Genomic DNA, 26,835 nt, shown 5'->3' on the forward strand with positions numbered 1-26,835 from the left:
CGGGAGGCGCGGCAGCTGCTGTGTCGCTTTCGGTCCATAGGATCTGTTAAGAGGATAGCTCGCACGTGCCAGCACGGGGCAGGCGCCTTCCACTACCCACATGTGGCGTGCAGGGCTGCAATGCGAAGGGCTGCTTTCCTCCTTGCCGAAGCTTGCTCACATGGCTTGGGCTGCGTGCACTGGGCGGTGATAATGCTGGAGCTCGACTATGCTGACCTAGTCGTGACGACATCGTTTTTGCACACTATCGCCAGCCCTCCCCCCGATTGCTGCCCTCCCTCTCCTCTCCTTTCTTTGCCGTTGCAATGCGCAGTGGCGTTCTTTCGCGCTTCCTTTCCTCGCCGCGGCTGAGTGTCTCACTTTCTTTCTCTCCGCATTTCTTGCCATCCAACGCGCAAGCGCTCAGCGATATCGATAAACCCCGTCGCCGCTGCCCACGCCTCTTCCTCGTGCTTGCTACTGCGCTATACGCAGAGGGTTTCCTTCCATGTTGCTGAGGCAGAACACGCCTCCTTTTTGCCCCTTACCCAACGGCTTTTACGCATTCCCCTTGTGCTCTTCCTATCAGGGATGCTTTCTCGCATTCTCGGCGAGCACTTGCGCGGTGGCGCGGCGGCAGCATGCGTCTCCGCACGATGCAGCGCAGCATCACCAGCGATCCGCTTGGGTAGACTGAACGCGTGTGGCCTTCCAGGTAGCCTGGCCGGTAGCAGCAGCGACAGCCGCAGCAGTTTCTCCCAATGCGTCGCGGCAGCCCCTGTCTTCCTGGTCAGCTCGAAGCGGTTCGTTCAGTTTGAGCAGACGAGTGAGACGTTGCTCGGCATCAACAAGAGCAAGCGTGCGATGCACAACCGGTGGGTAACGAAGAGCACGAAGGAGTACATGAGCGAGGCCGACTCGAAGGTCTCCAAGGGGAACAGCCTCCTCTTCGGTGCGCGCGAGCGTCGGCGCGAGGGCATGGAAAAGCGGAAGGAACGCTTTCGCGAGGTGGCAGAGGAGACGGACCGCACATTTGAGCTGGAGCTGGAGAGGATGCGGGATGACAAGGATCGACGGTGGAAGAAGGGCTTCAACTTCTTTAAGCGACAAGGAAAGGCGTTTACGCTACTCTACATCGTTGCGTACGTCGCACCCTTGGCGATTCTCTACGTCGGCTTCGCCAGCGGACTGCTGCCGAAAGATGCCGTCTTCGAGTTTCTCTTCTTCTTCTTGCAGACTTTCATGGATCGCGAGATGTTTTTTGAGCGCGTCGAGGCGTGGGACACGTACTCGAACTTCGGCTTCGCGTTTGTCGTGAACGAGACGCTTGAGTTCTTGCGCTTCCCGCTGGTGATGTTCTTCTTCTACCAGGCACGCCCGTTCCTGACAGGGGTGAACCAGCGCGTGAAGGCGTCCATCTTTCGCTTCAACGCGGCGGAGTCGTAGAGAGGCGTTTCGCTTTAACGCTCTGTACGTGTGTGCACAAGCAGGCCCCACGTGTCTGTACGTTGGGGTATGGTTTGTGTGTGTGTGTGCGTTTTTGATGCGTGCGCGCTGGTGTGACGTTGCGCGGCGGCTGCCGCAGCCAACTTTTTTTTTGCAGTTTTGCTCGCTGTGCTTTCGGTGGATGTTTTTGTGTGGCGCTCCCTTCACATGCCTCCTTTTTTTTCCTCTATCTCTCTTGACGTGTGTCTTCTCCCGCCCACAGCGTAAGTTTGCCTGTTTGCCTGCGCGTCCGTGTGCCTACGCATGAGAACGCACCCCCCTCTTCCACAGAGCGCCTCTGCATCGGCTACGCAGACGTGTTTAACGGACGCGTGTGCACGCTCGTCCAGCTGCATGTAGGGCGTTCCCCTTTACCCTATCTGTACAGCATTGGACTCGGCGTCAGAGAACGAACAAGAATGTGCGCACATGCCGTGCCACCACGCAGTTGACGCTTTTCATACACATGTTGCTGTTTGTGGTTTTGCATCCGCCACCCGCTGCCTCTGCGCAGTCGCACACTTTCCTTTCCCTTCTGTTATCTCTCCCACCTCTCTCGCTCTCACGCTGGCGAGGGAAGGAAAGCACTCACACGCACGCGTGCGCCACCGCGTGGTGTGCCCGCGCTCTCCTGACTCTATCACCTTTCTCTCTCACGCTTCACGTCTCTTCTGCACTCTCAATTCTACCTGCACCTCGTCTGTTTCTTGTCCATTTGCTATACGCGCACGCAACCGCATCGCACACCAAGTGCCCCTCCCACCTCCCTCCCTCCCCCTCCTCCTCCACTGTACAGAAGCGGTGAGGAGCGGTACACATAGCATCACGCCCCCTTTTTTCATTTGTTCAGTTATCGAGTAGCCTTCAACCTTCTTCGTAAGAGACCTGAATTCGCAGGAAGAGCGAGAGCGCGACTGGCGAAGAGGCGTTCGCTGACCCGTGTGTGGCAAACCCCATTCCGCTCCCTCTCCACCACATCCTCCCTCAGCCTTTTTCTTGCCTGACGAAGGCTGAGGCGCACCACCGGCGAATTTCCGTCCGTTTTTCTTTTTCGCGGCCTTCTGTTGCTTCCGCGACAAGGCCGCGCGTGCGGGAGCCGATAAGCGCATGCGCGCGTCTGCGCTCTGCTCTTAGACACACCCACACGCGAGCATCCACACGGGGTGCGCCTCGTCGTTCCTTTTTTTTTTCTGCTCCCTTTCCGCGCATACGGCGGCGATATGTATAGGCAGCAGCGTGCGCAACAGTTGCGGGGCGGCCGCGGGTACCCGACGGAGGTGGCCGGGCGGGATCGCGTGAAGTTCTTCCGCCGTCCCGTCGAACCCGCAAACATCGTTCTGGAGAACGCCAACAACAACGCAAACACCGCCACCTGTGCGGACGCGATGCAGGCGCAGTTTGCCGCTAGCTGCCCCTCCTTTTCGATGCCGTCCAATGCGGCCGCGTTCGCGTCATCTGTGCCCCACGGTAGGGCGGCCGGGCGCACCAGCCAGCGGCCCTCCTCTGCCCTCGGCTGGCGTCCACGCCAAGCCGACTCCTCCAGCCGGATGGGCGGCAACGGTTTTCTTCGTAGAGGCGGTGCTGGCCTGCGAGGGGCAAAGCCGCATCATCTTCCGAGTCTTGAGAGAGGCGACGCAGCAGACGCCGTCAGCAGCGGGGGCGAAGCCCAGCCGGACGGACGTGCTGTGGCGTCGGTGCAGACCATGTATCGCGACAACGAAGCACAGACAGATCCGTACTCGCCCGACTACGTCATTCCGGAGGGAGCCCCCACGCCGGAGATTCTGGGTCTTCAGAGCCTCACATACCAGAATGGCGGGCTTCCGTCTGGGAAGGAAGGCGTGGAGCTCATCCAGCGGCTGCGCCGCCGCCGTGACGTCGAGGCGTCGCTGCCAACCGGGACTGATGCGGCTTCCATCGAGGCCAGGTACACTGCTCTGCACGAGCTGGAAGAAAAGGAGTGGGCCGAGCGCGAGGACCATGTCGCGCAGCTACAGCAGCGGCGACTAGAGCGGCTGAGGGAGTCGTTGTTGGCGCGCGAGGTGGCCCGCGAGGAGGCCAACCGGAGGCGTTTGGGGCAGATCAAATCGCAGTACCTCGAATCCTTAGGCGGAAAACTGACGTCGCTTGAGATGCGCCGTATGGCAGCAAGCAAGCGCGGCACCGACAAGATGGCGCAGCTGCAGGCATTGGGGATCGGTGGCGCAGCGGGCCAAACCTCAGAGGCAGGGGCGACCCTTGGCATTCCTTCAACAACGGCTTCTATGAAGCGTTCCACCGCCACCTCGAAGAGCGGCAGAGCCAAGCCATCTATTGCGACCTACTCGCGCTACGGCACGGATGGTGCGCCTCCGCAGATCGAGCAGAGCGACATCACTGGCGGCTCTAGCATTGACGCTCGCCTCCGCGCGGCCAGGCAAGCATTCAACTACGATATTCGGCCGCAGCTACTGGCCGACCCGGCGGGGACAGAGGTGGTTGATGCCGAGCGTGGCGCCAGAGTGGATCGGGTGTCACCGAAGACGTTTGTCGTGCCAGAGAACGAGGCGGTGCAGCGTCTGCCAACGCTGTATCAGCGCCGCGAGCAGGAGCGAGTCCTGCACTCGCTCGAGTACGCCTACAACAAGCTGCATCCCTCTGAGGATGCTGAAGGTGGCAAGGCGTGTGAGATGACGGCGCAGCGGGTGCTGGAGCTGTACAGGGCCACGCCGAAGCTGCAGCGACCAGAGACACCGGTGCTGAGGCTGGACGGTGATGAGCAAGAGGAGGAGCAAGACGCCTGCATCCTCCTTCAACGCCTGCTGCGTGGCCGTGCGGTGCAGAACGACTTCTTCGACGGCCGTGAACGTTGCCGCGGACTCATCGAAGAGCTGCAGGCTGCTTCTACAGCTCAGAAGGCGGATCAGCTGGCGGCCGCGAAGCGAAAGGAGGAGTTGCTGGCTGCGGAGCGGGAGGCGGAGGCGCAGCACATCGTGGGTAGCGCGCTCGGCGCCATTGTGCACGACACACTCGGGTTCCTGTCTCAAGAGCTGGGCCGCCAGCAGGACATGGCGGCACTTCGACGGTTGCAGGAAGAGGCCGAGGTGGTGCGTGCGACTCGCGAGGCGGCCGAGCGTGCCCGTCGTGCAGAGGTGCGCCAGCAGCGTGACCGCAACGAGGCCGCCTACGCGGCGTACATGCGTGCCACCGACACGACGCTGCAGTGCTTCCTTGACGATGTTACGCGGTCTGCGGTGGAGGAGACGGCGATGGCTGTGGCGGTGGAGGCAGAACGGGCTCGCCAAGCCGCCCATCCCTCACCACGGCATCCTGCGACCGAGGAGGAGGCAGAGGACGCTGTGTGCGACATGCTGGACGGGTTCGTCATTCCAGCGATTTTGGATGCCATTGGGTTACAGGGACGCGAGCTGGAGAAGAAGGCGGTGGCAGGCGCGGCGCTGGATGCTGCCCACACCTTGAGTAAGGCATGCGGCAGACCACCCACTTGACATGACGTCTGCTGCAGCCGCTGCCGCCCTCCAACTTGTACACAAGCGACGTTGTTCTGCTCGTCTGCTTCTGCGTCTTATTCGTTGCTGCCTCCCTCACGTCATCCCCAGTGCCCATGTGCGCAGGTGGACTCCGGTGCTGGAGAGGACTCCACCTCCTCCCCCACCCGCGCTGGCTTTGCGACCCTGCATCCGTTAGCGTGTGCGTGTGCGAGTCCGCTCGCCACCGACTTGCGATGCACGCTAACATTTCCGCATGAATGCATATCTCGGTCCCCCGCGTTTGCCTTAGAAGGATGTACATACGTAAAACCATTGGTCCCTCTTTTTTTCTTGTTCCGTCTTGCTGGGATGCTTGTGTGCGTGTGGGAACGTCTCGCTGCCTTCCCCTCGTTCTCTCCCCATCTCTGGTTGTGCATGCGCGCATGCGTTGGAACGCATTCGTCTCATATGTTGTGTTGTTTGGGGGGGGGGCTTGGCGTTAAAGTGCGAAGAGACAGGGAGAGCGCGCGCGCCTCTCTCGGCGAGTACGTGTGGTGGGGAGCGATCAGGCTGTTTACGGATCGATTGCACTTGCCCTGCGCACTCGCCTATTGGTTTTGTGACTGTTGTTCTATGGAACCCCTAAGCTTGAGCGTGCGTGCTTCACTGTATCGCTGTGAGTGCGATGATGTTGCCCAGCTTCCCTCTACTTCTCCACTTGAGTGCCTCGATGCTGTGGCCTCTTCTTTCCGGTTTTGTTTTCGCCTTTGCTCGATGTTATGCTTCGCCCTCCTCGACCTTTTTCCCATCGGTTCTCCGTCTTGGTATGTGTGCATTCGACTGTAACATCTCTCCATCTCGTCCGACCGCGTCCACCAGCTGCGCAGAACACGCGACGAACCAAGTACAGCGCATCTCATGTGCGTGGTGACGGCTTTTAACACCCGCAGTTGAGTGCCCATAGCGCAGGAAGTCTTCATCGCGGTCGAACTCCTCGCTTGCTGTGTGAGGCCATCATTCGAAAGCCCGCGACGTCACATGTCGCTGAGGTTGCGCGTGGCTGCGCATAGCGGCTACTGCTGCGGATCACCGCAGGCGACACGACTGCATTTCACTTTTAGGCAACGCGGCACGTGCTAGCCCACACCTTCTTCTCTCCTCATTCTCGTTCTTTCTCCATCACGGGACACTGAGCAATCCGTGCCCCTTTTTCTTCATGTTTCTTTGGTCTCGTCTCACATGCCTCTTCCTTGCCCCCCCCTCGCATCTTCACACTTTACCACCACCACGCCATCGCTAAACAAGCAGCAACTGCGTCCCTCGGTTCGCGCTCTTGCAGACGAGTGTGTCGGACCTGCACGGTAGAGCGCAGCCGAGCCTTTACAGGTGAGCACGGACACACAAACCGACACCACGCATATTTGTCCAGCGTGACACATGTAGGCACCCCCTTCCTCCCCCTCTCTCTGCCCTTCCCGTTGCCTCTCGTTCATCAACCGTGAAAATGGCAGCTTCCTTTGTGCCTCGGTTCCAGCTGAACACGTCGCGCAGCTCCGCCCGCAGTGGGGATGGTTTCGCTTCGCGGCTCGACCGCACTACCGCCCCTTACGCGGCCTCTGCGCGTCACAGCGCAAACAAAGGCGCCGGCACATACAATGATAGCGGCCGCCGGTACCCCCTCTTCAGCGCACTGAGTAGCAACAACAACACATTCTTGACGAATAACACGTCTGGCAGTGACTGGCTGAGGGATGGCTACGCTGGCGGCCGAGACGCTGGCGCTGCCGCCGAACCGCTCTCGCCGACCCCACGCGTGAGCGAGGCGGCTGCTTGCCTTGGTGGCGGGTGGGCCGGCCCACACCAGCCCTACGCAGATCCGCAGCTCGGCGGAAGTGATGACGACGGTGGCCACCGCGAGGGCAGTGACAGCGGAGGCAGAGGTATTCCTGGCCCGTCTGCTACTCGTCCACTCTTCACTTCCTCCAGCGCCTCGCTTCCACGAGACAGGAATGTAATAGCAGGTAACACCGGCCGCCTCACGTGGACGGACAGCGCAGGCGTGACCGGAGGCGAGGAGACAGCAGCATGTTACTCCAGCTATTGGCCACGGTCCGCTGGTACCGGCAGCACATGTGGCCCTGGTCGCTGGGGGCAGCGCTCGAGTGACCCTGCGCCGTCGTCAACGGCTCGCCCCGCCTTCACCAGCACGCTCGTTGGCACCTCATCTGGCGCTATGTCGTTCAGCAGGCACGGCTACTGCGGCGGCGGCGTTGGCCTCTCGGATGCCGATTGGCGAGGAGCAAGGACAACGGCCGACGGTGCCTTCGACTGGGGCGCTGATGTTCGAGGTGGAGGCACAGCTGGCCTTGTGAACAGTCGCTCCCGAGCGCGTGTCGACCGCTGGACCGACGAGGAGCCGTGCAGAGTAGCGAGGAGCAAAGAGATGTCGATCTGGAATGACGCGTCGACGATGGCGACCGACTCGTCCTCGATATCGCCTGAGGAGCGACCGCGATCACAGCGGCATCGACGCCGCCAACGCCACCAACGCGGGTCTCATCATGGGCGTAGCGGCGGCGGTGGCGAAGTGAACAGCAACGGCAGCCGCCATGACAGAGCGCACGATGACGACGATGATGACTTCGACAGCATGAGGGATGGCGCTGAGGACGATTCTCTGTCGTTTGCGGAGGCTATCGTTAGCGCCATGGATGCGCAGCCAGTTGTCCCGCCGGGGCTTCTCCGAAATTTGCAGGAGCCACCGTTCATATGGAATCGACACCCCAGTCACGGTATCGTCCTGTGTCTCCTGCAGCATCGCGGCATCTACCTCCCACGCTATCGCGAGCTGGTGGATTACCACATGGCGGAGTTGTTCCTGCACTACCTCGATCTTTGCCGCGAAGGCGCGTTCTTCATCCACTACTCCGCCGGCAAGTGGCCCAAAGAGCGCTTTTTCCGCATTCGCATGCTGCCGGTAAATCGTCTTGAGGCGGAAACGGAGCCGGTGCCGCACCTGGTCATCACCCTCCACGAAAGCGGCGTTGACATTCTCGACGCTATCCCGCTCGATGAACTCGTCGGCGTCACGGCGACGCCGCAGACCGCGTGCTTCCTGCCATTTCTCGAGTCGCCGAAGACGATCATCGGCTGCCGTGAGGGCCGCGGCCACCGCGCCCGCTTGCCCGCGGATGGCGCCTTCAGTCTCTGGTTCTACGACGTGGCGCAACACAAGCCTCGCAGCGTAGACATCTTGACGTGCGATGCAAAGGTGTTCGACATCTGGACAAAGACTTTCCGAGGACTGGTGAGTGTGAACAGCTCCTCTATTGTACAGGTGGCATTGACGCCGCAGGGGGAGTCCGTGGAGTTGGCGGAGCTGACGCGGGCGGCTCAACAGCAGGGAGAGGTCGAGCGTCGCGAGCAGCGTGGGAGGTTGTCCTCCTCGTAGAAGGCGGCCGCGGCGAGGTGGTGTTGGTGCGAGGGAGCGCAACATAAGGGGTGCGACGAACAGAGGGGTGGGGAGAAGTGTGTGTGTCTCATTGTCCCTGCAGGTGTGCCCCTCCCTCTCCCGTCCGACGGCGCCTTTTTGCCGATCACCGCGGCGCCAGCTTGCATGTGGGCGTAGACGGATCCCTTATGCGTCGGCCTCGCTTCACCGCTTCACCGCTCTGCAACGAAAACGAAAACAAAAATGAAGGCGACAATGTCTCTGTCTCTCCGTCTGCGCTCGTGCTGCTTACCAGCGTCTCACGCACTCTGTGCGTCTCTGCGCAGACGCTCAGACACGCGCGCACGTGAAGGAAGCATGCCCGTCCATGACCAGTGACTCACAAGGGCTACTTGCGTGTGCACTCGCCTCTATTCGCTTGCCTATCATCCGACTCTCGTCACGCCCCGTCTACCTCTGTCTCTCGCTGGTGTGTAGTGGCACGGCCACCCGCACGCCTTCTTTCTCTTATTCTGCTCCCCGTTGCCAGCCTGCCCCTTTTCTGGCTCCTGCACCACACAGACACACAGACACACACAAACACACACACATATATATATATATATCAAAAGGGAGGAAGTGCGTAGGGCTTTGTGCTCGGGTACGCATCGCCATCATTATGAACACTCGCCGTAAGATGATTCAGGCGAAGCCTGATGTCCCGTCGACGCACTGGCATCTGATGAACGAGGACTTCTATCCCCTCTTCGAGGCAGACATGCGGCAGCATGTGGAGTACTGGTACAACATGGCCGCCACGGGTGTGCAACGTGACATCTTTCGCCGTATCTGCAACGCCATTTATCGGCAAGATCCCGCCACCCCAGACCCGACCTTCAACGTGGCCTTCACTGAGACCGTCGAGCTGGAACAAGTGCGCCTTCTCCTAAAGAACTACGGGGTCGTACTTTCTGAAAATGTTGGCAAGCCAAAGACGCGTGTGTGGCTGCTACACTGCGGCAAGTCGGCCCGCGACCGAAACGAGTTTCGCTCCGTCTTCACTGGCTGCCAGACCACCTACGAGCGACGCAGCGTCATGCACGCGGACTACGTAGCCCCAGACCCCGCCAGCTACCCGGACGATCGCACGCATTTCATGCGGTCCGTTGACTGGACTAGTCTGAAGACGCGGGAGGCGATGCTAAAGCTAGAGGCGCAGCGCCGTGCGAACGGGGGGGTCATGAGAAGTCAGCTGGACAAGCTTTCCTCCACTATTGCCGACGAGCAGCGCCGCATGAACGGCGACGGCAAGCCAATGCAGCGCACTACAAAGCCGAAGAATCAGTTTGACGGGGTAAACGTCTTGTCGTCTCTGGGCTTTGACGGGGTGCCTGCGGAGGAGGCGGTGGCGCAGCTAAAGGCGAAGCAGAACGCGCACCGGGAGGCTGAGTGGTACTACGTGGACAAGGATAGAAGCACCGTCTACAAGGCACGTCCCAACAAGGGCCCGGCTGCTGCCGCCGCTGCTAGCAGGCCTAACAGGGGTGAGGGCGGTATTCTTGCCTCCGTCACCTCAGAGCCGATGACGCGGTGGGTGAACAAGACGTGCTTTTAGGCAGATATGTACTGTTGCTGCTGCTGATCGCCTGATTGACTGCGCGCATCTGTGTGTACGTGCGCCCTGTGCTTTGGGTGCGCCGCCGTGCGATGTAATGTATTACTGATGCCCCTTGTTCTCTTCAGCCTTGTTGTGTCCTCTCTTGCATTTTCTTCGCGCTGTTACAGGTAAGCGGCATTCTTTGGCGTTTCGAGGTGGACACCTGAGCTGCCCACTCGCGCGGTGTGTGCATCTGTAACTGTCCCAACGATCATCACGTCTCCGCCTTTGCCATGTACACCCGACTACTCACTGAACGATGAAGGCGGGCGGATAATGCATCTCATGCTGGTGCGACGGCCACTGCCGCCTTCCTGCACTGGCAAACCTGACACCACGTAAAGTCGGATGAGTATCTGCTGGAACGCAGAAGCAAGGACCACCACACCCTCCATCACGGTGGGGCGGCGGCTTTCTCTTGCCATTGTTTTGCCCTGGCCTCACCGATGCCTTGCCCGCCCTCGCCGGCGCTTGTGCTACCCCACGGCTGCACTTAATGCTGCTTCTCATGTCCCTCCTCCCCACGGCGTTTGTGTTGCCTCATCGCCTATCGCACATGCAACCGTACAACCCCTCACAGCACCACGCCGTTTCGACGCCGAGCCGTTCTCGGGCACGTTTTTCTTCACGCCGCCGTGACCCCGTGGCTCACGTTCTCTCTCGCTCCCACTGCGGCACTCACAGGTGGCGCCTTCCTTTCGGTTATCCCTGCGGCCCATACACCGCCGCAACACCCTCTCACTCGCCGTCTCGCCTGATCTTCTCAGGGAGCGGCGTTGTTTTCTCTGTCGCGGGACCACGGACGGGCGCAAGGCCGCTGGGCTCCCCTTCTTGTTATAGCGTGCTTCTCTTTCCCGCTTCTGGCCTACCTAAGCGATGGAGGGCATCATCCAGTACAGGCTGCTGGGCAACCACCCAGCCGCCTCGGGACGCTATCTCACCGTCGGCTTCCCTGGCGAGACCACCACGACGGACAAGATACTGGACCAGATCATTCAAGAGCACCGCATCAACACCAGTCGCTACAAGCTGGAGGTGTGCCGACTGGTACCAAGTCGTGATGCCCCGGCATCCGCGCCGGTTCCGGCGCTACCTCCTCCAGAGAGCAGTGGTAGCGCCTTCTCATGGTCAGGCGCGGCGGCGGGGGCACCGAATGCGCTCGTGCCTGTCGTCATCCGCGGCCCCGACGCGCTTTGCACGTATGATCGACTGACCATTACGGTTTCCAAGCGTGACCTTGCCGACGACGAGGCGTCACGGAAGGAGAGGGAGCAGCTTGAGCGCCAGAGACAGCTGAAGGAAATGGAGGAGCAGCTGCTCTCGGGAACTTCAGGGTTCGGGCACTTCATCGATGGCGGCGCCGGCGCCCACACCGCAGTCTCGCCGCCTCCCCGGCCCTCCCGCTTCTCCCGCTCGGCCGCTGGTGCGCTGCCGTCCTCATCGCCAGCTGCGCCGGCGGTGGACAACCTGCGCCTTCAGCGCGCGGCAGCTCTGGCCAGTCAGCTTTTCCCTATCATGAAGGGTCAGAGCAGCGCGTCCAAGGGGCTTCACGATGCCGACAACACTCACCGTTGCGTCCTTTGTCGCCTTTCGGCGTTTGAGGAGACACTGACGGCGTGCTGCCGTTTTTGCGTGTGCCGCAGCTGCTACGCGTCCGCGTCAGAGATGGTGATGAATGAGGATCAGTGCCCTGTGTGTGGCATCATAGCGTCTTCCGCGTCGCGGGCTGGTACGGCTGCCACGACAGATCTCCACGGCGAAAGCCTCGCGAACGCCGGTGGCGACTCCACCGCATACAGGAAGCGTGAGCGGGCTGCCAAACCTGAGGACCGACGCTTGTGGAAGCGCGAGGAGGGTGAGCCAAACATGCCGCTGCAGCGAACGACGAGCGTGCAAGGTGCCGCGGCCGCGAACAGCGGCAGCGTTCACGGCGATGGTCGGGCCGAAACCGATGTCTTGGCACGGCCTTGCGACGCAGCTGCTAGTGCTCCTTCGTCTACGAAGGCTTCTGGGTCTGGTCGCGCGACAGTGCCAGACGTGGCTGGGTCACGCACCGGCAGCGGCGGGGATGCCGGCGATGCGGCTGCTGCTACGCCCTTCTCGAAGGACGTGCTGCGGACGGAGGAGCGCCTTCGCAGCGACCTGGATCAGGCGCTATCCATGCTGGATGCTCCCGACCCGCTCTCAGCGGCAGCGAAGGCGAAGCGCATCATCGGTGCCGAACTGGCCGCCTTATGCGAGTGAACGGATCTGCTGTTGCACATGTCGTGCGGTGCCAAGCTTTCACAATTGTGCGTGCGAGTGCGTGTGGCGGCAATGACATGTGATAGTGGCGCCAACGTCAAGGGCACCGGGGTAGCATGTGCCCCAGAAGACCTGCTGGATCGAGAGGCCGTGGTGCGCCAATCGGCCACCTGGGTCCTGTTGACGAGCACGCAAAAAGAGCAGTGAGGTGGTATGGTACCCTTCCAGGTGTAGCTGCGTGTCGATGTGGATGCGAGGATGCCACTGGCACTGCACGCCGTGCGCAAGGCTGCAGCAAGTGAAGAAGCGAAAAGAGCAGGAGCCCCTGCGCGTTGCCATGCAATCCCCACCGTGGAACGCGCCCATCTCGCAACCGCCCCCCTCCCCGCTATTGAGGGAATTGTAATTGGTTTCAACTGATGAAGGCGCTGCCTGCCGCACGCGGCTCGGGGTGGGGCTTCCTTTACTTTAATCCGTCCTCTCTTTCAGCGTCCGCAGCGATGCACACTCTGTGCCCTGCGTGTATCGTTCGTTGGTGGCGCATAGCAGATGCGCGACCGACCTTCTCCAGCACCTCTTTCCTCACCGTCACGCTGTACCCCCCCCTTCTCTCTCTAAATTCCGTGATGCCCGTCCCCCTCCCTCGCACGCGATGCACTGCACGGGCGGCTCCACCGCAGCACTCTACTCACGGAGAAGCAGACGAGAAGAAAGCGCAACACTTTCATTGTGCCCTATTTTTTGCTTTATTCGTGGTCGCACTTGTCGTGCGCCGCATTCTGCAGACACTTGCCTACATTCTGTCGTTGCTGCCTGCTGCGTGGGCACGTACCCACAGACAAACGCTCGACGCGCGCGCGCAGGTCCACACCCTCCCTCTCACTGCTTTCGGTCAACTGGCTTGCGCTCTTGGCTTACCCCCACCTTTCCTTCTGTGATTGTCTCCTTGCGCCTTTCGTTTCCTTGCCTCCCTGGCAGCTTGGGCGAAACCGCGCGTGTCATCTTGCAGGGCTCTCTGGGCGGTCGCGTTGAAGGCGCAGCTAGTCGCAGTGGCTTCTCCATGGAGCGTGACGTGCCCGCTAAATGCCGTCGTCGTCGTCGCCGCATCGCTACACGGTGTCGCTCTACCGTTACGACTTGACACATGGCATGGCACGCAACCTCGGCCCGATGCTGATCGGGCGGGAGCTCGAGGGCATCTGGCACACTTCCATCGTCGTGTACGGAAAGGAGTACTACTTCGACGGAGGTGTCGGCATTGTCAGCGACCCGAATCCTGGCCACACACGCTTCGGCCAGCCGTATCGCACCGAAGTGCTTGGGCAGACGACGAAGCGAGAGGAGGAGTTCTGTGCGTGGACACAGCAGCAGCACCGCGCCGGCTTCGGCCCCAACGACTACCGCATTCTCGACAACAACTGCAACAGCTTCTCGGACGCGGCGAGCATGTACCTCCTGGGGCGTCACATTTCACAAGACGTGCTTGAAATGATCCCCACGTTGCTCTCCACTCCCGTAGGGCAGATGCTACGGCCGATGCTGGAGCAGGCCACGTCCGGCGGTGCAGGCATTGCCGCCGCTGGCATGCTCGCTCCTTTCAGCTCTTCCCTTGCGTCGCCGCCGATGACTGGCGGCGGCGACGCGTGTGCTGGGCTGCTGAGCACTCGTCAGACGATGACAGAGGCGGACGAGGAGGACTTGATGGTGGCGCAGGCGATGCTGGAGAGCAATGAGACAATCGCGGACGGGCACCTCAGCCCCGCGGAGGCGTTTGAGAAGACCATCAGCGGCGCCACGCTACTGCGGACGGTGATACTGAATATTTGCGAGCACCCCAGCGATGCCAAGTATCGGGCACTGTCTACCGAGAGCACGGCTTATCAGACAAAACTGAAGCCACTCGAGACGTATGGGGTGACGGAGCTGCTGCGCATTGCAGGCTTTCGCCGCCGTCCGCACAGCAGCGGCGCCGGCGGTGAGCAGTGGTTCCTGTCGGACAGCGATGGCAGCGGAGCTGTGCTGCGTCGTGTGGCGGAGGTTCTCGAGGCAACCATCGTGAACATCCAGGCCGCTGCCGACGAAGCGGCCAAGAGGCGAGGCAGAGAGAAGAGCGCAGGCGTCGCAAACAAAGAGGCGGTGAGCGGCTCCTCGGCTCATTCGCCATGCCCCCCTCCTCCGCCTGCTCTTGCATCCGGTGCTGCGCCAACAGCGGCTCATGCCGAGGCACCGCTCAAGGCGCCCTCGCCAGCGACGGCGAAGGACGGCTTCGATGCGCACAAGAGAAAATTTGCCAAGTTCTGCCTGCCGCCGTTTCCGGAGGACTGGATCCCGCTCCCCGTTGGCAGGGAATCAGGGGCCCCACTCTTCTCTATCCGCTGCCGCGTCACGAGCACTTCGGAGTGTCCTTACTGCTTTGGCAAGTGCCGCCTCTCCGAAAATCTGGAGCACCTGAAGGCTTACTACTGCAGCAGCGACGGCAGAGAAGTTGAGATATACGGCGGGTACGAGGTTCTCTGCGTGCGGCGTGGGGAGGAAAAGGCGCTGACGTGGGTGCCGGCGCCGTTGGCGTTCGCGGCGCAAGCTCAGCACAGCACACGGTTCATTTTCACGGCCTACGGTCACTTTGGTGTTGGTCGGGCCGAGTATGGAGGCGGCGTGCACCCCGGCGTCATGGAGCCGTCTGGCCGCTGCGTGGTGCCCTACGGCGGACGCGCCGTCGTCGTTACCAACGACGCCGAGGTACTCTGCGAGACGGCCAGGCTGCCGCCGGCGGTGGTGCGGGAGTTAAAGAGGCTTGAGCGCGGTACGCATTTGGCCGAGCTGTTGCGTGCCGCTAGCGGCCAGCCAATCGACTCCTTTGACGAGCTCCTGCACACATGGCAGCCGCCGACGTTTTACATGAAGCCGCGCTCACTGCGCCCGCACACTGTTCTCGGACCGACGTCGGTAGCGTGGGGTGTAACAGAAGACGCCGCCAAGAGGAGTGCGGTCGACGTGGCAGGCCGAGAGCCTTCCCCGGCTATCAGTGAGTCAGCGGCATACAGCGCGTTGCCGCTGGCGCCGCGCTTGCTTGTCTGCCACGACATGGGCGGAGGCTACACGCGCGCCGACCGCCGCGTCTTTCTTTGCGAAGGCGCGCCAGCATCTGCCACCGCATCTGCGGAGGGGATGGGCAAGGATGGTAGGACTACTCCGTACGTGCGCCTGGAGACCGTGGAGGGCGCGTACACGGTGAGCTACTGGAATCGCGTTGACTACTTCGCGTACTTCTCGCATAGGCGGATTAGCGTGCCGCCACGTGAGTGGATTGAAAATGGCCACAGCCACGGTGTGCCAGTGCTTGCTACCCTGATCACCGAGGGGGACGGCAGTGTTGCGGACCTGGAGCTGCTCTTAACCGATGCGAGGCGCATGGCGGCCATCATTGCTCGCCTGGTGGACGTGTGTGATACCTACGGCTTCGACGGCTATCTCCTCAACATCGAAAGCCCACTCCCACCGAACATGGCGAAGCGCCTCGTCGTCTTCTGCAGATTGCTCCGCAAACAGCTGAACCGCCCCTCTTCGGCGGCGCGTGGCGCACCAGCTGCGGCGGTGGCCGCCGATCGCCTCGTTATCTGGTACGATGCAGTCACCATTGAGGGAAAGCTGATGTACCAGAACGCACTCAACTCCCACAACAAGCCGTTCTTTGACGTTGGTGATGGCATCTTCACCAATTACTTCTGGGAGCCAATGCACCTGGCGCAGACCAAGACGATCGCCGGCAACCGAGGCGCCGACGTCTACGTCGGCGTGGACGTCTTTGGCAGGGGCATGTATGGCGGGGGCGGCTACAACACGCACGTTGCTGTCGCCGAAGCCGCGCACGCGCGCTTGTCGGTGGCGCTTTTTGCCCCTGGCTGGACGATGGAGTGCGAGAGCAACGGCAGGCGCGACAGTTTTCAGAAGGCGGAAGGCCGGATGTGGTTCCCTATGCAGGAGAAGTTCTCCTATCACGCCCGGATCATCTGGCCCACAGGTGCCACCACAGGTTCCCCGCAACCGTCCACCACGGCTGACGCGCGGGATACACACCGCGAGCAGGCGCTGTGCGTGTGGACTTCATTTCAGTCCGGTGTGGGCTACGACTTCTACGTCAACGGCCACCGTGTGACCGGAGGCAATGCCGCTGCTTCCGTGGTGGGCACCAGCGGCTGGTGCGAGGTTTCTGGTGCGCACGACCTCCCTCCGTTTCTCTTCGAAGCGCCTCCGTCGGTCCCGCCCAGTGGAGCGCTACCGCCTGCCGCGCGAGGGACGGCGTCGGGCCACCGTGGCTCCTTTGCCGCAGTTCCGATTCGGCTGCCCGCGACACCGGTCAAGGGCAACGTGCAGGACCCTTTCGTTCGTGCGGAGTGGCGCTACGACAAGGCGTGGTTTGGAGATTGCCATCTCGCTTGTTTCGTGCCTCCAATGGAGGCAGCCGAGGTGGTACGGTGGTACGTGCGCGACGCGCTGCCGGCGACTTCCTTAACCGAACTCCACATTGAAATCGTGTTCGACTGGACGGACGAAACCGAGGAACGGGCGGGAGTGCAACGTGGACTGCGGCTGGGACTGTTTTCCTTTACACGTGGCGCCTTCGAGATATGTATCTGGGAGACGGCTGCGGTGGCGGCCGCGGTGGAGGTGGAGGGCGTCAGAGGCCTCGTCGTTCGTGCGTCGCTAGCGAGAGAGGGTGGGAGTGAGGGAGAAGGCAACCCGACACGGGCCACGTCGGGGTGGGAGCGGGTGCACTATCAGCTGCGCAACACCTCAACGGAGCCGCTTCACTTGACGTCTATCTCCGTTGCCAACGGAGACCCCCGCCGAACGCTGAACTGCGGTGTGGGTGGCGTCGCCATCTCTCACTGGCGTGCTGGGACGTCGACCGTGGCCGCTGGCGCAGCCGCGCAGGCAACCTCGCCAAGGCGACACTCCGTCTTGTGGGCTCATGGGCCGCATTCCTGGACGCCCCACCACACCTTCCGCACGCGAAAGGCCTCCGAGCAAGTGCTTACTCTCGAAGGCGCGGACGACGTGTTTGCGCGGCTTCGCGCCAAGCACGGGCTTAACGCGTCTATCGTTGTGTTTGCTAGCGTCTCCAGCGCGACGGCGGGGCTTGGAGTGAGCGACTCTACGAGCACAGAGGCAGAAGATGAGCAGGCTGCGGCTGCGGTTCCGCCAGGCAGAAGACGCCGCGAGGAGTGCCACACAATGTACGTGGGGAAGTACTCTATCCATCCTTATGTTGCCGCCACCTACGAGGGCTCCCTGCTCATTCCGGTGTCACTACCATCCGGCGTCACTGTCGAAGAGGTGGAGTACTACACCGTGCAAAATGAGTGCTGAAACAGGCCGTTATGCACAGGGTGTTTTTTAAGAGATCGCGAAGCCCCTATACACCGCCGTTTCTTATTACGACGACCACATGCATGCCCGAGCCGCATCTTCGCGCTGCTACTACTGCCTGCAGGGGCGGCTCTCTCGTAACTTATGGCGTGCGCGACGCGCTGCCCCGCGCGCGCATCTCTATATTTCGTGCGTGCGTGCAGTCGTGCATCTCGACTTTCCACTCTCAACACGCACAACGCGCCGTCTCACGTGCAATCGTGTTCTCTTTTCTGTTACTACTTGCTTATTTGCTGGCTATGCTTACATCTACTTTCCACTGCTGCAGATCTGTGCCGTTGTGCTCCTCGTTTCTCTCTCTCTACGTTTTCCTCCCGTCATTCAGCAGTGACGCCCCCTCCCTCTCCCGCCCTGCCTCGCGAGCCTGTGTCAGCCCTTCTTATGGGGTGCGGTGCTGGGAAGAACCGAAACACTGCAAAAAAAAAACAACAACAACATCGAACGCGAAGCACAGGTGATGAGAACATGTAGCGCTTTCTTGGCTGGTGTGTCTGTGCTTGTATGTGTGCATGTTTGTCTGTGTGTATGTGTCTGTGCCGTGGATGAGGCGACGATAAAATACAAGCGATAAAGGAAAGCAGAACAGCTACCGCAGCACACACGAAACGCACACATACCCGCACGCAACGCGAAAGTAAAAATAGAAGAGGCAGGTGGGGTGGTGGACCTATCATCGATGAGAGACGCTTCTCATTCTCTTCCGTTCTCCGCCTCTCCCCTCCTTGCGGTGCGTGGTGGACGCGCCACTGCGATAGTGATCGGCTCACTTTGTTACACCCCCTCCTCCTGATCTCGCTCCGAGCCGCTTTTATGTTTTCTTACACTTGCTGCTCGACTTGGACGCTCGCCATTGCCGCTGATGATCATCCGGCTTCTCCGTTATGTGGACGTTTTTCTTCCGTGCATATTACCACCGCCCGCACGATGCCCAACTGTTAGTGATTCGATGCATGTGTCGCTGCGCTACGACAGTAGCCGAGTTTAAACATGCTCGCTGACGTGCCCGCAGCGCGCACACCAACACACTCTTACTTGGTGACCACGAGCCCCTATACGGAAAGCGGCCGGCAGCCAAACGAGCGACACTCAAGCAAGCGGCGGTGCGAAGGACACGAGCAAGAAAAAAAAGAAACGACAGATGCGCATGCCCGACGTCTTTGACATCCAGGCCTGCGCCAGCGCAGGAGAGAAGCCGAAAAAGGAAACAAACAAACGGGAACGCAGCCCACCCTCTCTTGCTGTCCTTTTTTTTCGCGCATACCCCCCCCCCCCTTTCCGCTTTCTCTCCGCCGTCCATCGGCGCCACTTCCGCAGCCATTGCTGTTCCTTCTCTCCCGCTCCTTCACCATTCCGTATTGTGTCCAACGCTCTTGATGCCTCCCTCCCTCCCTCTCTCTCTGCCTCCCCGCCTCTTTCTCCAGTTACCGGTCTGTACATTCCTGCATGCCCATCAGCTCATTTTGATCGCTGCAAGGCGTCTGGTTTCCTCCCTCCCCCTTTCCTCCTCCCTCATTTCCTTTGCCTCCGCACAGTGCGCTCCCTGTAGCACACGCCCGCCCGACGTCCACACAGCACACAGGGACGTGCTTTCCTTTATTTTCCCTTTCCTCGTTTTGGTGGGCGAACGCTGAAGCGATCATACAGCCATCTCGGCAGAGGACAGGGGCGACGACAGCGAGGGAGGGCTGAAGAGCACGACAGAGCACACGAAATATCGTGTGCGTGTATGTGTGTGTCCGCGCGACACGCCTCCGCTACGAGTGTGATGGTCTGTGGTTCAGCACTGCCTTCTTTTGCAGACACCAACAGCAGTACAGCGGCGGCCAAGCGGAACATCGCAAAACGCATCCATCACTGCGCCAGCCCCCTCCTTCCCCCCGCCCCGCCAGCCTCCTCCAACATTTCTTCTTTGTTTCCTCCCCTGAAGAGGCAACATCAGCAACGCAGCATTGCATAAAACGCCAGCCATGAGTGGACTTCTTGGCTTCCGTGAGGAGTCTCCAGCGGTGGAGGTGCCAATCGAGGATGACATCTCCTACAACGACTCCGCCTCCCAATCATCCTACACCACGAGCCACTCGCGCAGCTCTAGCGGCAGCGTCTATAGCACATCCACCTCGGCCACTGACAACGAGGCGTACCAGAACCTCAAGCTCGAGTTGGCCGTGGCTCAAGAAAACATACTCGAGCTTCATCAGAAATACCAGGATCTCGAGCGAACCTCGACATACGCAAAAGGGCAACTCGAGAATGAGATTGATATCTTACGCTTGCAGCTTCAGCGCCTCAAAGACAAACCCGTAACATCGGATGAGCACGCGACTCGCCCACTCGGACTGGAGGCCGCGAAGGCTGCGGCTGACGCGAGGGTGCAGGAGCTGGAGGCGGCTGCCGCGTCGAGCGCCGAGGTGGCGAGCAGGCTGGCCGCCGAGCACGCTGAGCACGTCGCCGGGCTGGAGGCCGCGAAGGCTGTGGCTGACGCGAGGGTGCAGGAGCTGGAGGCGGCTGCCGCGTCGAGCGCCGAGGTGGCGAGCAGGCTGGCCGCCGAGCACGCTGAGCACGTCGCCGGGCTGGAGGCCGCGAAGGCTGTGGCTGACGCGAGGGTGCAGGAGCTGGAGGCGGCTGCCGCGTCGAGCGCCGAGGTGGCGAGCAGGCTGGCCGCCGAGCACGCTGAGCACGTCGCCGGGCTGGAGGCCGCGAAGGCTGTGGCTGACGCGAGGGTGCAGGAGCTGGAGGCGGCTGCCGCGTCGAGCGCCGAGGTGGCGAGCAGGCTGGCCGCCGAGCACGCTGAGCACGTCGCCGGGCTGGAGGCCGCGAAGGCTGTGGCTGACGCGAGGGTGCAGGAGCTGGAGGCGGCTGCCGCGTCGAGCGCCGAGGTGGCGAGCAGGCTGGCCGCCGAGCACGCTGAGCACGTCGCCGGGCTGGAGGCCGCGAAGGCTGTGGCTGACGCGAGGGTGCAGGAGCTGGAGGCGGCTGCCGCGTCGAGCGCCGAGGTGGCGAGCAGGCTGGCCGCTGAGCACGCTGAGCACGTCGCCGGGCTGGAGGCCGCGAAGGCTGTGGCTGACGCGAGGGTGCAGGAGCTGGAGGCGGCTGCCGCGTCGAGCGCCGAGGTGGCGAGCAGGCTGGCCGCCGAGCACGCTGAGCACGTCGCCGGGCTGGAGGCCGCGAAGGCTGTGGCTGACGCGAGGGTGCAGGAGCTGGAGTCTTCGGTTGCTGCAGTTGCAGAGATGTTGGTGAAGGAGCCTATGAGCGGTACCGCAAATTGTATTGTGGAAAATAAGGTTGTGGGAAAGGGCGTGGATGAGGTGGTGCTCGCCAGAGAGCTGCAGGCGAGTCTCAGGCAGCAGTTGAAGCAAAGGGAGGCGGCGAGAAGTCGACTTATGGATGAGGTGAGGGAGTTGAAGGCCAAGCTTGCAGCTGCAGATGCGGAAAAGGTGGAGATTGCGCATAATCGAGAAGTGGTCGAGCGAGAGGTGCGCCGACGCGCTGAGGCAACGGAACTGACCGGGTTGTTGGCCGGTCAGGAAAGCGGCCCTGGCAGCAGGACGAAGCGCTACCGTAGCTGGTGCCCAGCATGCACAGTGATGTGATTATGTGGTTTGGTTCAGGCTCCGCTGAAGTTTTTTTTTTTTTGCTTGTTTGTGACTTAGATCTCGGCCCTCGCTCCTCTTCTCCTTCCGGACGCCTCCTCTGCATGATGCGGTGCGCCGGTGGTTGAGCGTGGGGTGTGTCGGCTGCCCTTTGTTTTTGTTTTGAAGCACATGCAGAGGAACGAAAACCTTTTTGTGGTTTATGTTCCATGTTACAGAGTACTGTACAGACTTTGGCGTTTTGCTGTTCGCTGCGTTTTCCGTGTTTAGATTTATCGCGGCACTTATTTTGTATTTTTTTTATGTGTGTGCCTGCGTTTGCGGGCGTCCGCACACGCTCGCCCATCGGGGCTTGAGTGCAGGCGGGTTGAGTTGGGTAAAGAGTGAGCAAGGAAGGGAGTCGTGCGTCGACGTGGGGGAGCGCGCTGATGCGGTTTGTTTTGCTCCTCGGCGCGCTTTTTTCGTGTGCCTGAGGAACGCGCTACGGTCGGGGCGAGGGCTGTGCAACGCAGACGTTGCGTGCGTGTGCGTGTGGGCAGTAGGATATGTGCCGCTATATATATATGTATTTCTGTGTTTTCGTCTCAGCATGGCGCTTGTTGTTCTGGGAAGCTGTGCTGAGAGGAATGTGCAGAGTTGGGGCTCGCCTTCTCTGTCACGCGATGGCGAACCTGTACGAGAAGGCGTGCGCGCGTGCGTGTGGATGTCTTCCTCCCTGTGTGTGGGCGACTGATACCCACCTCCTTCAATCGCATGGTGTACGACAACTTGTTTCTTGCGCTCTCGTTGTCGTGTGCTCGTGTGTGCGGATGGGTGCTGCACACAGTCGCCCTCACGGCTGTCACATCGAAAAAGAGTTGATCAGAAAAAGAAAAATGAAAACAACAACGAATAGGCAAGCTGAGCAGACGTGAACAGGAAGCGTCGCGCCTCGCCTCCCTCAGACGCGGTGCTCACGGGCGTACGTGCCGCAGTGGCGTGACACCTTCAGGGGCAGACTCTTCTCTATTATTATTTTTTGTGGAAACAAAGCTTATCATGAGAACAGCGAGGGCGATACTCCGGGACGGTGGCGGGTGGGCGGCGACGATGAACAGCATGCGTAAACGACGCGTGTGGAGTGATACCTGTTTAGGTTTCACGTGGAGTCGCATCGATCTGCTCTGTCAGGGCGGTTCGTATACCCCTACTGCCTTTGTGAAGACGGGTGCATGACGCTTGTGCTGTTTTCCAACTCTCTTGCCCATTGCAGTTCTTTCTGTTTCGCCGTAGACTCTGTTTTCAGCGATATCGTTGCTTGGTTTCGCCGGGTACACACACACACACACACACGCCTCCTACAGCATACTGCCAGCTGACGAGCTTCATCAGGAAGGAGTTCGCTAAACTTGAGCGGCAAGGCTAGCGGGAAGCGAGGCTTCACACGAGTTTTACCACGATTGTATCGTGCGTTTCCGTAGGCTTGCTTGCCATGTCGCTTGTAAAGACGTTTCTCCGAGGCGGTACTCCCTGCACGACACCGTCGAAGCTGACGGAGGTGCTGAGCAGCGCGAACCCACCCTACACGCATTGGAGGTGTGTTGCATACTACCCGCGACGCTGGCACCACGATGCCGTGGACAACAGAATCACCGCCCCAGTTTTCTTTCTCTTGTTTGGCCGCCAGGAGTGGCGCGAAAACGGCGGCGCTGATGGCGCGACGTCACCGAGGGGCGAGGCTGCGACGGTGCCCGAGGGGACATGGCATCTTCTCTACTACACCGTTCTGACTGAAGGCGCGGTTCCTGTGGAGACGCTTGCTCGCGACCACAAGGCAGCGTTGGAGGCGGATAGAGGCAGTGGCGGCCCAGATGCGAGCTCAGCAGCGGCTCTTTCCAGGAGCGGTGGGGGCGGCGTTGGCGCCTTACGCGTCCTCCTCCTTACTGTCCCCGCAACCCTGATGCCTAGGGGGTCGCTGGAGTGGTACAGCGTGGCACATGGCATTGCGTACGAGCGGATGGGTCTCTTGACAGCGTCCATATTTCTCACGAAACTGGCACCTGCCGTCAGTGAGGTGCTCAGCAAGCACTGGAAGCCGATGGCGCGCGACGGCAAAGAGGCAGGCATGAGTAAGCCACCGGGCGCACTGCCTGCAACACGGCCCAGTGCGGGGTATTACGTATTGGACGGAAGGGCTGTGGAGGTGGTTGACTTCATCACCAGCGGCGAAGGGTCGTCCTCGGCTTTTGCTGCACGCAGGCGGAACAAGGACGGTGCCTCCCTCTCTACGCTGTTTCCTTCTCCGAACCCCAATCTTCAGTTTGTCGCGACAACAGTTCACGAGGCCGTTCAGCACATGTGCGCGGAGAGTAAGATGGCAGGTCTGGTGGCTGACGCCTCCGCGCCGTCTATCACCGAGGCTGGCTGGCGTACCCTCTATCCCCTCGTGGCGTCGCTGCGGCCGTGCATGTACACCTCTCTCTTCGAAGAAGCTGCCAACGCCGACCGATCGCAGAATACATCGTCCAATGAGGATGTCGAATCGCTGACGGGCCTGGCAAGGCTCCGTGCCGAGCGAGATGCCGGCATCGCGCAGTGGAAGAAGCAGATCGGCAGTTACACGAGTTTCACAGTGCCGGAGAAGGATTATAACGCCATCGCCGCTGACGTTGCGGCTCCAGCCCCTGTCGCTGAAGGTGCCCACGCCACGGCCGACTTGGCACCTCCTGCAGTACCACCCTTGGCTGCCAGCACGGCGGCGTCAGCGGAGAGCCGATATCGGCACGTTCTACTTCTGCAGCGGCCCATTGTCACCAAGAAGCCGATCGGTGTCGACAACCGCGATGCTGGACCCCTCTCGCCACAGCCGATCGGCGCCGAGCTGCACCTCGTGCGCGATTGCGGGGATATCAGCTACGCCCTGGAGCAGCTGGAAAACCGCGCCAACCTGCACTTTGTTTTTGAGGACACGGTGCACGACGATGGTGAGGTGCTGGTGCAACTAACCCCGGTAGAAGGGGTGCCGTTTTGCGACCTCGAGGAGTACTTCAGAACCGTTCCCGTTACGTCGGCGGCGCTGAATTCGGGGGCTGTAGCTCAGTACTCGGGCTCGTGCTGCCCTGCGGTAGTACCGCGCGTCGTGTATCGCCGGCCAACCGGCAAGACACAAAAGGCCAACCCCATCGCACACGCGCTTACCGAGTTGGAGGTGACGTCGCCGACGCCGGCGATGGTGAAAGCTGCTGCCGCAGCCCTTCTCTACGTATCCTCGCAGCTGGTTGAGGTATCGGGGCCAATGACAGCTATGTCTACGAACGACCGCGCCGCGAGGAGCGCGCCAGCACCGGGGTACACGCTGCACGTGCCGCCTGTTTGCTTTAGCGCTATTTCGCACAAGAAGTGCGGCTGGTGTGGCCGCCGGCGCGAAGTTCTACTGCGCTGTGGCGGGTGTAAGGCCGTCTCGTACTGCTGCAAGCGGCATCAGGCACTAGACTGGAAGGAGGGGCCCCACAGGCTGGAGTGTAAGCTGTGGCGTCGCGCTCGCGAGCTGCAGGAGCGCGTTGTCACACCGTGGATGGGGCAGTCCTCGCCAATGTGGAGGGCAGTGACGGCTGACGGGGAACCGAGCTTCTTTACGAAGAGTCGGGGCTGGTCTTGCGCTGCCACATTGATCCAGTTTTTGAGCGACATCGATGTGTCTGCTCGAAACGCTCAGCTGAAGTCGCCATTGCCGGACAACAAAGTGCAGTATATTCACGCTGTGGGGCTGGACACCGGGTGCGTGGGTGAATTTGTGCGAGCCCTGGCAAAGGACATTGAATTGCGGGAGGCGTTGACGTCCCTCAGCTTCAGTGCTACCGGCGGTGCGCGGCAGTACCGCGTGCTGATCTGTTCCGATACCTTCACGGATGCCCAGCGCAACGCTGTGTGGGCCATCCGTCGTGCCGCCACCGACTCGATGTGGTTGACGCCTGCTACAGGTGTCCTGGGCGACGCGTGGCACTGCGAGGGGTGTAATGCAGCAGCGATGCAACCGACATCAGCGATGGCCCTGATTCGACTGTCCGGCGTCAAATACCACACCATAGAGAGGCACCACGACGCAAACAGGGAGGGGTGCCCACGGGCTGTGCTATCCTTCGGGCCCGCAAGTGGCGAGGGGTGCACTTACCTCACCGGCGCCCTTGAGGTGTTTGCCGACCACGATGTCGGCGTTGCGCCGCTGCGGCTGGTGGACAGCTCGTACGTCGGCGCTGCCCGTACACGAGACGCAATTGCTGCGCGTGTTGCCAGCAGTAACGCGTGCCCCACAGCCACCAAGAGCCGCGTCGCAGCGCTCGTGGCCAAGGCAAAGCAGGCAGAGTTGGCCGAAGTTTCAAGCGACGCCGATGGCTCGCCGAACCCCACACGGGGGGCATTCTTTATACACTTCAACAAGAAGGGTGCAGCGGCCCTGGCCGAAGCCGAGGATTTACGCACCACTGCAGGGCCCACGACTGCAAACCCGGTCTCGGCTTCTGTTGTGACGCCATATCTAAACTGTTTTCTGTGGGATGTGTTGCCCTCCGACTGCGGCTGAGCGCCATGGCGTGTGCACTACACATTCACCTCGGCTTTCCCGAGTATTGGTGCCCTTTTGGCTTTGTGCGTTGTGATGGCAGCGGAGATTGCGCCTGCGTGCCGAAGCCCGCAGGCGCGTGCATTCGTGTCGTGGCTTGCCGACGCGGGCGAGGGGTGGTGGAATCCTGTACTTTGGTGATGGCGAGCCTTGCACAGTGGATGCACACTTCCACCAATCGTGCTCTGCCCCGGCGATTTCCTTCCTCTTTCACAGCCAGTCTGTGAGCCTCTGTGTTGCCGCCTCAACAGAGAGACGCATCTGCACTCCTCGCCGTCTTCAAGGGTTTCATTCGCGTTCATCTTCCGCTGCCTCAGTTTTCTCATACGCTGAGAACTAACCCGAGGCACTGGCGCCGTGCGCACGTGCTTGTTTTTGTCGTTGTAGCGCACTCTGCCACGCCCTTTGCTCTCGATGGTTATCGGCGGCGGCTTTCTTCACCCGGTCACTGGAATTCCTGCCCTGGCCTTCTTTCCATGGGTGCTGGTGCTTGAGAGTCGGCCCCACCCCATTCAACCCCGCCTTCGCATGGCCATCAGGTGGGACGGGAAAGCCAGCAGGATGGCGGGCTCGGCACCCTCGCGAGTACAAGTAGTATAGACACAGTACTTGCATACCACCTCGGGGAAGAGGTTGCGGTGTAGGTGGCACGATCGCACACGCCCTCCGTCTCGGATTATCGGGCTGCATGTACATTACTGGTGGCAAAGCCTATTCCCTGTTCTTCTACCTTTTTCTCTCTCGCGCTGGCGAAGGAAAGAGCGTACTCACTTCATACCGCTGCCTTTCTTGTGTTTTCCGCACTCGAGGTTGCGGTACGCCTTTCGCGCCTCCCTGTTCATGCTTCGGCTCTTCGCGTGTCCCGTGGGCAGACGCGGATGGCGCATCTGATGAGACCATGTTGATCCTCGTCACGTTTCTCTCAAGGAGCAACCCAAATAACACGAAACAAG

The 26,835-nt window shown here is 60.9% G+C and overlaps 8 protein-coding genes across 8 annotated transcripts; all 8 read left to right on the plus strand.

The window, feature by feature from the left end:
• Window positions 1–843: 843 nt before the first annotated feature.
• Window positions 844–1,425, plus strand: LINJ_33_2340 (conserved hypothetical protein; the record flags this gene model as incomplete). The annotated part of the gene is made up of 1 exon (XM_003392693.1): window positions 844–1,425. One exon carries the CDS (start codon window positions 844–846, stop codon window positions 1,423–1,425), a length of 582 nt encoding a protein of 193 aa, XP_003392741.1.
• A 1,259-nt stretch (window positions 1,426–2,684) lies between these two features.
• LINJ_33_2350 (conserved hypothetical protein) lies at window positions 2,685–4,952 on the plus strand (the record flags this gene model as incomplete). The annotated part of the gene is made up of 1 exon (XM_003392694.1): window positions 2,685–4,952. One exon carries the CDS (start codon window positions 2,685–2,687, stop codon window positions 4,950–4,952), a length of 2,268 nt encoding a protein of 755 aa, XP_003392742.1.
• Window positions 4,953–6,438: 1,486 nt separating this feature from the next.
• LINJ_33_2360 (conserved hypothetical protein) lies at window positions 6,439–8,385 on the plus strand (the record flags this gene model as incomplete). The annotated part of the gene is made up of 1 exon (XM_003392695.1): window positions 6,439–8,385. One exon carries the CDS (start codon window positions 6,439–6,441, stop codon window positions 8,383–8,385), a length of 1,947 nt encoding a protein of 648 aa, XP_003392743.1.
• A 658-nt stretch (window positions 8,386–9,043) lies between these two features.
• On the plus strand, window positions 9,044–9,979 carry LINJ_33_2370 (conserved hypothetical protein; the record flags this gene model as incomplete). The annotated part of the gene is made up of 1 exon (XM_003392696.1): window positions 9,044–9,979. One exon carries the CDS (start codon window positions 9,044–9,046, stop codon window positions 9,977–9,979), a length of 936 nt encoding a protein of 311 aa, XP_003392744.1.
• Window positions 9,980–10,897: 918 nt separating this feature from the next.
• Window positions 10,898–12,265, plus strand: LINJ_33_2380 (conserved hypothetical protein; the record flags this gene model as incomplete). The annotated part of the gene is made up of 1 exon (XM_003392697.1): window positions 10,898–12,265. The coding sequence occupies one exon, from the start codon at window positions 10,898–10,900 to the stop codon at window positions 12,263–12,265; it is 1,368 nt and encodes a 455-aa protein (XP_003392745.1).
• Window positions 12,266–13,414: 1,149 nt separating this feature from the next.
• Window positions 13,415–17,635, plus strand: LINJ_33_2390 (glycosyl hydrolase-like protein; the record flags this gene model as incomplete). The annotated part of the gene is made up of 1 exon (XM_003392698.1): window positions 13,415–17,635. The coding sequence occupies one exon, from the start codon at window positions 13,415–13,417 to the stop codon at window positions 17,633–17,635; it is 4,221 nt and encodes a 1,406-aa protein (XP_003392746.1).
• A 2,027-nt stretch (window positions 17,636–19,662) lies between these two features.
• On the plus strand, window positions 19,663–21,285 carry LINJ_33_2400 (conserved hypothetical protein; the record flags this gene model as incomplete). The annotated part of the gene is made up of 1 exon (XM_003392699.1): window positions 19,663–21,285. One exon carries the CDS (start codon window positions 19,663–19,665, stop codon window positions 21,283–21,285), a length of 1,623 nt encoding a protein of 540 aa, XP_003392747.1.
• A 1,471-nt stretch (window positions 21,286–22,756) lies between these two features.
• Window positions 22,757–25,843, plus strand: LINJ_33_2410 (conserved hypothetical protein; the record flags this gene model as incomplete). The annotated part of the gene is made up of 1 exon (XM_003392700.1): window positions 22,757–25,843. The coding sequence occupies one exon, from the start codon at window positions 22,757–22,759 to the stop codon at window positions 25,841–25,843; it is 3,087 nt and encodes a 1,028-aa protein (XP_003392748.1).
• Between the last annotated feature and the right edge of the window lie 992 nt (window positions 25,844–26,835).

This window comes from Leishmania infantum, chromosome 33 (genome assembly GCF_000002875.2).
Source record: "Leishmania infantum JPCM5 genome chromosome 33".
Taxonomy (NCBI): Eukaryota; Euglenozoa; class Kinetoplastea; order Trypanosomatida; family Trypanosomatidae; genus Leishmania; species Leishmania infantum.